General features: G+C 38.5%; 1 protein-coding gene across 6 annotated transcripts in view; it reads right to left on the reverse strand.

Moving 5' to 3' along the window:
* Nucleotides 1–2,778, reverse strand: part of LOC140268994 (receptor-type tyrosine-protein phosphatase mu-like) — a 158,191-nt gene extending 155,413 nt beyond the window's left edge. For all 6 annotated transcript variants that reach the window (XM_072364013.1, XM_072364012.1, XM_072364011.1 and 3 more), the window contains exon 1: nucleotides 2,414–2,778. In XM_072364013.1, coding sequence (XP_072220114.1) covers nucleotides 2,414–2,486 — 73 coding nt within the window. In that variant the 5' untranslated portion in view covers nucleotides 2,487–2,778. The remainder of the gene's footprint in view (nucleotides 1–2,413) is intronic.
* Between the last annotated feature and the right edge of the window lie 8,166 nt (nucleotides 2,779–10,944).

Consider the following 10,944-nt stretch of genomic DNA (forward strand, 5'->3'; position numbering starts at 1 on the left):
GTGAGCACTGTGAAAGCAACAAGGAGGGAACAAACCAAAAGAACAGTTTGTCTCTCCCACACCACTGAGAACAGACGTGCAGGCACATAAACAAGAACCAGAAAGGAGATTAAATTGATGGAGTGTGATGGTTTTGCATCTAACAACTGGATTAAAAGACTTTTCCAAAGGACCATTGTCTGTGATCGACTTGAGGCTGTGCAGTCACAAGGTGTTGATACTGTGCACTGGTGCTCTGGTTACCTCAGTCATCTAATTATCACATGAGCTGTTATCGCATACTCTTCTAAACAAATGCCTCTCGCCGCATGCACAGGCTCATATTTAGCCTCAAACTCTCCATTTGTGTGTGGCTAATCTGTCACCAACCCAGTGAGAGCAAAATACATCAAATTGATTTCTTCCTGGTTTACATATTTACACACACACTCATGCAATTAGGAGCACATTTATTGATGGTTTCGGCACCACTGGGAGCCCTGCAGAGCAGCCCACTTCAATAAATCTGCCGTTCCTGAGACTGCCAGCGGGCAAGACTGATAAACCCTTACGCAAAAATGGACTGGGAATACTTTGAGCTTCAGGGTAAGAGAGTCATCAGTCACTAAAATTGACCCATGGTGTCGAAACTGCTTGATGAAATCTGCTTGTTTACCATAAAATGCTTAATAAGCCTCCTGTAGGTCTTGGAATATACCCAATCTCATTCATAAAAACATAATTTGTCTAGATTGGAGAAAATAATAGAAAGCACTAATTATCATTTGAGGTGTTTTATAAAATTAAAGTTGGGTTGTTTTTTTTGTAAACGCACTGCCACAGATACTTTCCAAAGTGTATCTGATTTCTGATCCATGTGTCTGACTACCAGTCTTCCACTCTGAGTGGCTTAACTTCATCATCTGGGTATCATATTATGTGTGTACCATGCTGCCCCCAACAGGCGCTCTGCAAAATGCATCAGATGCTTCTAAATCCCACAGCATCCAACGAGTGAAACCACACATCACACATAAAGCACAAACACACACACCACTTCTGAAGGGGTGCATACAAGGAAACACATTCAGAATTAGAAGCAGTCTGTTCCATTTGTTTATGAGGTTATCAAATGCAACTCTAAATGTCCTGGCAGTATGGATCAGTGTCAGACTGGACATTCATTGATTGACTTGAATATGGGCTAATGTGCCTTTTTCCACATAGATAATGTCACCATGTTGAGGCAGCAATGACCTCTTTAAGGGCCAATTTAGGCTCTGGATGTTAAATTCCTCTTAAGCAATCTGCAGTCATCATATTGAATGCGATAGATCCACCCACTTATTTAAGTATCACAGTCTGGTGTAGATTCCTGAACTTTTTGCTCTTTTGAGCTTTCAACGGGCTTCTCTATGAATGCATAATCGTCCGTTTAAATAAGAGTGATGCTGTATGTGGAGAAGTTTGCATCAGAGGTCTGTCAAATAGTGAATTTAAGTGAAACTTAAAATAAAAATGGCAATGCAAACAATTTTAAGGGTAAATGAAACCCAAGAGTTTCGACTGACTTTTTTTCCCCACAGTCATTTGTAGCTTTTTGAACACAAACAGTCATGCATAGATCGAGTTTGCGTCATTCCTTCAGTGTCAAGCTTTACACGGGGGAAAAGAAGATTTATTAAATAAAACCGGCCTATACAAAGTAAAGCATAGGGACTTTGATATCATGCGTATAAGTTTAATTACCTTTTGCATCAAAACCTAGAAAGGACCAAATTAACTTGGGAGAACAAAGAGCTTTACGCACCAAACATTTCTTGTCAGGAGACTACATTTTGAACTGTGTAACTCGTGCCCTCAGACCATTTGACATTACAACTGAAGTTTGTGGTACATTTTTGACAGAAGGTGTCGTTTAGCGTTTAACCCTCTCCGCTGAGCAACAGCGCAAAGAGGTGTATTTGGTCCGTGAATCTCTTAAAGTTAATCACATTAGACGGACCAAAATAAAGTTAGACACAAACGGCGCACTCTTTAAACTTGTGGTCTCGTAAACGTGACACTAAGCGCGGCGGAGTCGCTCCGCACCTCTCCTGCTCGTAACGCACACCAGCGCCAAAGGTGAGAACAAACTCCAGCTGACACCGAGAGCTCGCCGCTGTGAACTGTGGCGTTCAGTTGATCATCCAATTAATGTTTTCAGCTTATTTCAACACAAAGTGCCACCTCCTTCCATCACCATAATTACGCATAGGCAAGCATTTCCACCTATATATTAATTGCAGGTTTTGAACTCAAAATAAACTCTTAATCATAATTGTGCGAAACTCGTTTTAAGTGCATCTCCTCTCTAACCCGTGCCATGGTTGTTGCATAAAATAAGTGAACATGTTTTTGGCACCTGCAAACATCACCAAATATTCATCCTTACCTTTAAAAACTTCCCCCTGAACGGACAAGAGCAGGGTTATCGCAGCAAACAGGCAATTGATAACTTTATCCATGTCGGCAGCGCCGTCGTAGCGTTAACCCCCAGGCGCGGGGTTAACTGGCAACTCTTCTTTCTTTTCTGGAACTGTACTTTTAACTGTGGAAAGTCTAAAGTGGCTTCGTTCTGCCCTCCGTCCCTTAGCGCGTTGTCGGGGAGTGAGGGGACACTGTCGCCGCCACGGCTGCTCCTTCCCGGCTTGCTTCTCTCTTAGAGGAGGAATGTGTGAGTGAGTCCTGATTCCTGAATTACGCCTGGATTGAGTGGTCCGGCAGCTCCAGGAGAGCAGCGGCTTGTCTGCGCGCTGTCTGGCCGGTAGAGGGCACGTGTGAGCCCCTCCAGAACAGACGGAGGTGTCCCCTCCTCCTGCCTCCAACTGTGACTCCCGCTGGTGCTGATCTGGAAAAGCTGAAATTGCTAAAAGTTAGTTGAAGTAAAGTAATAGCAGCCAGCCTGTTAATGTTATCTTTATTTGCTCATTGATCATTAGGATCCCATGGAAAAATGACACATGTTCATTAAATAGATCGTAGGGATTTTTATTTATTTTTTGCCACAAACTGAATTTGATGAGTTCAATAAAAGAAAAAGTAGTCCTTAAAAGTAGTCCTTAAACTACTGGTAGTTTTGGAGTCTATGGAAATTCTATCAGTGGTGAAAAAAATTGAAAGCCATGAAAGTTCAAAAGTGTACAAGAACCTTCAGATTATTGAGGGAATTTAGGGACAGATGAATGGCAACCCAAAGAAGCTGCCACTGAAGATCTGGTTACCAATAAAAGCAGTTTACAAAGCACTTTGGACAGTGTGAAAATCTTTAAAATGGGGAAACAGAGAGAGTTTATTGTCTTTTGAATATTATGGGAGCCTTATGAATGTGTTCCCAAGCAACATGTTAAAAAATTGTTTGGAAAATGGCAGCAAAAGCTGGTGGAATATCTCATGAATTGATTATAACAACTGGCCACAATTCAGTAACAGATTGGATTTAAAAAGAGCATCTTTGGCTGAAAAATAATATTACATGTCTGTGATCTTTGGGCTTTTACGAAACACCTGCATTACAAACTAACATTATTCTAAAGTTGAAATAAAGGTCTTGCCTATTTCAGCAAGACAAACCAAGTCCTACTTGTATTATAAAGGCATTGCTTTGCAATAATATAGTCCAGGTGCCAAACAGGTCTACCTCCAGTACTGAACTGTCTCTCACTGAAAAACTTGGTGCTTTTATTAAAAAAAAGAAAATACATGACAGCCTGAACTGTTAGGCAGAAATTGGTTTCTGAGATACTAAACACTTAGATATTTTAGAAGAAGTGATGCAACACTAGGTAAACTGTGGAACAGTGACACTTTGAAGTTTTTAAAGGTTTATTGGAAAATGTTTTTGCTAAAAATGTGTTGAACGGAGGAGTGCAGGCGACTGGAAACACAGAGAAGGGAACAATCCAGTAGAAAGAGGACAGAAAGACAGAATTGGGTCTAGAGTGGTCCATGAACCAGCAACTAGGTTAGAGTGGATCCAAGAGAAGAGAAACCATATTAACATGACAAGGGAGGGGAATACAAACTAGCAAGAAGAAATCAGCCTTGGAGCAAGACTACTGAAGCCGAGTGTGACTGATGATCTGGCAGCTTGTTGGAGAAGGACTCTGATAACCTATAACCACTGATGTAGCAACTAATACCGTGCAGGTGTGTCAGGTGCTGAAGCCCTGGTCAGGCCACACCCACGGACACTCAAACACAGGGACAAACACACACTAAGGCACAAAAGAGGGCAGGGGGACAAAAAGGAAAAATCACTTCAGTACTGATGTAACTGTACTGTACAGATTTTTATCATAGTGTTACTGGCATTAAATTTTATTCAAGTATATATATTTATTTATTTTTCTAAACAAGATTCTCAGTTTCAGTATCTGAAGATTTGTCTTTGTATTAGTTTCAGTTAAATAAATGGTTCAAATGATTTGCAAATCATTGTATTTTGTTATTTGTTTTAATTTTACAGTGACACACAACTATTTTGGAAACAGCCGAGAAAATCATCTTTAGTCTTTCCAGGGGAAAATACTTCAAACTGCCTTTTTTAAGCTCACAAATGTCAAAATGTACAGGAAAAATCAGAAAATAGAAGATTTACATTTTGAAGACAAATAAACAAACTGCATCCACCCACGAGCATCATGTGATGTGATTAAAATGTTCTTAACATTTCATCATTTCATTAATCACTATTTATTGATGACTTTTTGCCAAATCATTGTTCCATTTTTTATCATTCAAAGATAGATGATTTTAATGCTCAACTTCAAATATTAGTTGACTATTTACTATTTAGTATAACAATTTAATCTTTGCTCGGAGGATCCTTAGGAGGATCTCAGTTCACCTTGTGTGTCCTTTCTGATCAGATTCATATATTGATCCTATATGTCAGGCTGACATTCAAGAAGACCATTAATTGACCTGGAAAGCATCATAACGTACATTTTTTACAGCTTTGATGGATCACTAATGTTCTTTTACTTGAATAAATAGATTTGTGTCATTTTATGAGTATGAATGAGTATATTTTCACAGCAGAGGGAGGGAGATACAACTAATGACAAAGTCAAACAATGTCGTTCCCTTATTATTTTTGCATGGATAAACACACATGGTGATTCCTCTTGTAACAGCAGTTTTCATGGCTAATTAAAATGCAGGCAGATTGACAAGGGTCTACATTTAGTTTCAAAATGACCTCCTGTTGTCAAGGATATATGGTTCCAGTAGCTGTTTTTTGACATAGAGAGACAAACAAAGACAGAGGCATTTCAAAGAAACGCCTCTCTGTGGTGTGGTGGTATTGTCTTGGCTGCTGTGGTTGCGTTTCCAGGAATGTATGAAATCCGGTCCAGTCTGAGTAGAGCTGTCATGGGAGTTGGTGAGAGCGTAAACTTCTGTGATTGGACAGAGTGAATAGACAACATCATTGTTTGCACTCTCAAATGTGTAGAGGGAGAAAGTGACTATATATTTCTAAGCACTGGATTGAGGGGTATGTTTCAGCGGTTTGCAATAATCACAATTTTAATGTTGAACAAATATATCCTGTCCCACTCTTGTGGTTGTCATATGACAATGACTATTCATTTAGTGACACTAGACATATCTTAAATCTGTTATTTATAACATATATAAAGGAAAATATTTAAACTATTTCTCCTTACGAATGAATCGTCAATGCTTAGGTTAATTTTAGTCAAGTTATTGTCACTTGAAATAGTATAAACTAGACAACTGTCCCTTCCTTTGAGTCACTATTTAGATGATTTATCACATTTCTTTTTGCCTGTTTCAAATAACTTTTACCAACTGTTGTGATTTAAACAACTATGATTTCGACTTGGCATGCATGTTGGGCAGGAATAGATTATGAATCATCTGAGAAGACACAGACTCCATATCATAAGGAACATAGAACAACCACAAACCATACAGCTGTATATGTTGCAGATGTTTTGGACCTCATATAAACCTTTCCACATCAGAGTAAATGTCATTCTAAAGCCTTTTGTTGAAGTGGTGTTTGGATGGAGCAGCTAAGCGATGCACTTTCAACCATTGGCATTTGTGTGAAGTGTTATTGAGGCCAACATATGTTCCATCAATAACACAACAGCGCTTTACTAAAAGACTTTTGATACTTCATGGTTGGATTTAGGGTAAGACAACAATCATGGTTAGGTCTGAAATACATTCTTTTTTCAATGCACTCGTCACCCTCATGGATCCCATTTTGCTGTTTCCTTTTTTTATATGTAAACAAAACACAATACAACAAAGATTTAGTCACTTTCTGGCTATCCTTACACAATAACATCGCTTGGTTAGAGTTAGGAATCTAAACTACTTGGACAGGGTCCAAGTACAATCATGGTTAGAGGTGAAAAACATTATTTTTACAACATGACCATACCAGCATCAATGCCACTCTTCACATGCAGTTACTCCACAGGAGGTCGCATAACTTTAAGAACAGTTATTGCCTGCATCTGCCTGCATAAACAAATGCCACACTGGCCCATTTTATGGACAAGGGGAGTCTCTGAGCTGTTTCCTAAACTTTGAACTTTGTTGTTGATTTCTTTGTGACATATTTGCATTCCTTTGTATTTTGACATTGTCTTTGCTTTTTTTCTGCTGCACATTGTGCTAGTTCGAAGCTCTTAATCTTTAAACATTCTTTTGTGTCTCTTTGTGCTATTTTTGTGTCGTGTAATGCTTAAATGTGAACATTCTGGATCATATTTTGACAGTTGCTTTCTTCTCTTTCATGGAGATTTTCCAGATGCCTCAACTGACATTTGAGTAATCTATCTATCTATTCAATCTATCCATGAAGATAGGTTAATATATGGTCATAAATTAGGTTTTGGTGGTAAAGTCAATCCCTGTGCACCTGTGTTTTAGGATTGAAGTAGACAAGTGACCTTTCCAGGATGTCCCCTGTCTCTTGCAAAGGGACCTATTGTGACCTAGTATGACCAGCATAAAAAAGGTATAGCCAAAGGATGGATGCTCCATAATGGTCAAATTAGCTAATCTACACAGGTGCCATTGATTGCTGCTGCAGTGGTGGTGAGAACAAAGATAAGCTAATTCCTGTATATGTTGGAGGATTTTAGGAGGAATAGGCAAAAACCAAATTATTTCTGTCTGTCCTGGACAACAGACTGAACTGGAAATGCAACACTAAGGCTGTCTTCGAGAAGGGATAGAGCAGACTGTAAGCATAGGGCCTTCAATATTTACAGCAAGATGTTTCATATCTTCTAAAAGTCTGTGGGGATAGTGCAATCCTCTTTTAAACAATCTCTTGGGGCAGCAGCATCAGAGTCAAAGACTCAAAGGCTCAACATAACGGACAATGCTGCACACCTTGTTCAGTCAGAGGCTTCTTCAGCGCTGCTGCAACAAAGGACATTACAGGATTTCATTTCTGCCCCAAGCAATAACTCTGCACGATAGCTTTTTTTTTTAACAATGACTCATGACTATTAACAGTTTCAAGTCTTTATGTTGTAAAAAAACAACAAAAAATCCATATCTGGAGTATTATTCAGACCAGTTAAATTCAAAAGATCACATATGCAAAGTTTGTGACAGTGGTCAGCTGTGCCAGTGTCTCACAGTTCCTGATTTTTTTGGGACAACATCCTGAGGTCCTGAATAGATGTTGACATTTCATGGAAAACTGCCACCAGTGAGAGAGTAATCTGTTTGCAAATTAATATATTCTGCTTTTTATTTCTTCCAAGTGGGACACTGTACATCAGCTGAATATTAAAGTGATGAGCTAAATGACAAGTTATAATTGACATAAGTGGGAGTCTATTACTTTGTCAATAAATACCATTCACCTCACCGTCAAGGAAGTTGAACTGCACTTTACGAACAAACTAAGAACAAATTAAGTCTCTCTTCATGTAGCTGTCTGACAGCAGTGCTTTTGTCCTTTAATTCCATTGTGATTATCCCATGCCTTGATTGTCAAAAGCTCAATATGAGATTGATTAGCTGTCCTTTTTTTAAGAACTGGATGCCTGTGAGGCTAAACCGTTTTCCAAGCTTTGGCTTATGAATGCAAAATAGCTTTCAATGAAAAACATGGAAGTCAATCTGCGCTCCCCCCGCTGGTTATATCTTGCACAGTGTCTCATTATGAAAGAAAAGCTATTGGAGCACGTAGCAATTAAATAGGATCAGCAAATCCTACAAAGTCTGGAAACTGCTGTCATGGTTGATCCCCAGTTTGTAGAAAACTACCAAGTTATTGACGTCAAGTGTGCTAAGGTTGATTGTCAAGATGCAAAAGATCACTTTAATTTGTTGTCATAGTGGTGACGGTGTGTTTAGATTTTATAGTAAGACTATTCAGGTATTACATTGAAATAAAAGTTGAAATAAACCAAATGGAAATTTTTCTGTGTGACAGAAACATGAGCGAGCATTACGAATCGTATGGTGGACTCAGACACCCAAAACCAGATGTAAAAATGCAGAAATATGCAAATACCGCCGTAAATATATTAATATCTAAATACAACATAAATTACAAAAGATATACAGTATGTAGGCATTGTTTTATTCAGATAATTTGACATTCATTGATATATATGTTTATTTATCTTATTATTAATACTCCCATTTACCTTACAATTTAATGCAATTAAACTTATTTAACTTCCTTTTTTTCTCTTTTTTTTCCATACCCCTGTTTTTATATATATTATTTTCACTAATGATCTTTTACCTGTTATGGGGTTTATAATGAATTTATTTCTGACGTGATAACCATGAATGAATGATAAGAATATAATTTATTCTTTATTTATTCCTGTTTCTCTTTCTTCAAACTTATGTTCATATTACTTTCCTATTTTACAATTTTTACATTTTCAATTTCTGTGATGTCATGGGGGGAGGGGGGGGGGGGGCAGCGTGGAAATAACACAGAGACATGTAGAATAATAAATACATTTGAAAGGTTTTGAGAAATTAATTTGGGGGCGAACAGGGAAATAACAAAATAAATAAATAAGGGAATAAATACAGAAATTAATGAAGAAATGTTATAGTTACATCAATCAAATTATAATGAAACCAGAATTAGAGCAGTTTATAAACCAAATAATGCATACATTTTTTTAAGATGTACTTTAAGATTCAGGTATTGACATATCATGATATCTACTGTGGCATTCATATATTTCTGTATTAATTTTTTGGCAGTTTTCGTTCTCCTTAACAACAACTCACACAACACCTGGAATCAGGTCATCGGACACACACTGATGCAATATCTCTCTATGTGCTTTATTTGACAGCATGTCCCATGATCACTATCTAGGACAAAGACTTATTCAGGAAAGGTTCATCTATCTCACAAACGCATGGGTTGTGTGTGTGTGTGAGTGTTGCTCAGAGAGCGTAAGAATATAACTCTGCTACCTCAACATACTCTGTGGTGATGCAGTATCTAGTACATTCCAACAGAGGTCACTTGTTTGTCTTTTTTTCCAGTCTGTAACTGGTTGAAATGGGACCTTCAAGCTGGTGACGTGTCTGAAAATCTCATTTGCATTTGCACAACCAACTCGAAGCTTGGCTGGTTTGAACATGATGACCCATATTCTGTGAGAAACCATCCAAACACATATACTGCTCTATTCATTTCAAGACAAGATAGCTGAGACATTAGTTGAAAAAAAGCAACTCCTTATCATGTCTGACCCAGCTCTTATTTAAAAAAAAAAAGGGGGGGGGGGGGGGGTAAAAAACACAACATGAACTATTGCTACTAATCATGAAAAAATAATATTTCCTCCACACAACAATTGAGGAGTGAAGAGATGCTGCGGCATGAGGTTTTTAAATGACTACAATGTGCTGAAGTTTGCAGTAACGTGCTGTACAGTACAAGAAGGAAAGCTTCAATATTCAAAGAACATTTTTCCACTGTAAAAATTCAATGCAGTTCAGTTCAATGCTTTATTAATCCCTCAAGGGAAATTCAATTGCTGCAGTATTCACTAATTAAAGATATGCTACTGTTGTAGAAAGATAACAAATTAAATAAAAATCAGCTGGCAAATGTGTAGAAAGTTGGAGTGTAGCAGAGGGGGAGGATGTGGTAGGAATCTTCTAAGGTCACCATCCATGGGTTGGGCTGTTTTTGTAGCTTGGCAAAAATTTAGCACATGATGTCACAGACACCATTGGCGGGTAACAAAGGGGAACTCTATCTGTAGAATTCTTGGACAGGAACTCAGAGCCAGCAGTTCAACATTCCTCCACCTGCAGTCTCCACACATCTGCATAGTCCAAAGGCCCAGAAGAGAGGAGCCAGAGCTGCTTCTGCAGCCATATCTCCGTGAAAAAATAATTATGCCTTCCTGATATTCCTGCTGTGTCCTCGTCAGGGGTCCAAGCTTGTTCATTCCATTCGCCAATGATCCCACACCTCACACGATGATCAAGGGACGAAATGGTTTAACCCGCTTTCACCTTGCTCGCCACTCCATTCCCGCTTGCATCTTAGACGTCTCCTTCTCAAGTCATCTTAATTTGAGCTTCTTATTCCAGTCAGTACTGGTTCTTTGGAAAGCTCAGTTAGCTGCTCCGACAGGTTAACAATGTTCCTGTTGCCATGGTTATGCCTCCTAACAGTTGTAAAAAGGGTTACCAGCAGATGTCATCCCAGCAGCACAGAGAAATATTTTGGAAATCTCTGTTTTCACAGGAAAAATGCAAAGAAAGACAACGTATGTCCAGAAGTACCGCAGCAGGCTGCCCACCTCTAGGGCAGCGCATTGTAAAAATAAAATAAAAAATCTACACAGTTTGGATCCAATTTTTACTCTGAACACAATTCTAAGTTTTAGTTCTAAGATATTTATACAGTAAAATGCCCTGATCAGT

Source organism: Leuresthes tenuis, unplaced genomic scaffold (genome assembly GCF_036924035.1).
Source record: "Leuresthes tenuis unplaced genomic scaffold, fLeuTen1.0.hap1 SCAF_14, whole genome shotgun sequence".
In the NCBI taxonomy this organism is placed as follows: domain Eukaryota; kingdom Metazoa; phylum Chordata; class Actinopteri; order Atheriniformes; family Atherinopsidae; genus Leuresthes; species Leuresthes tenuis.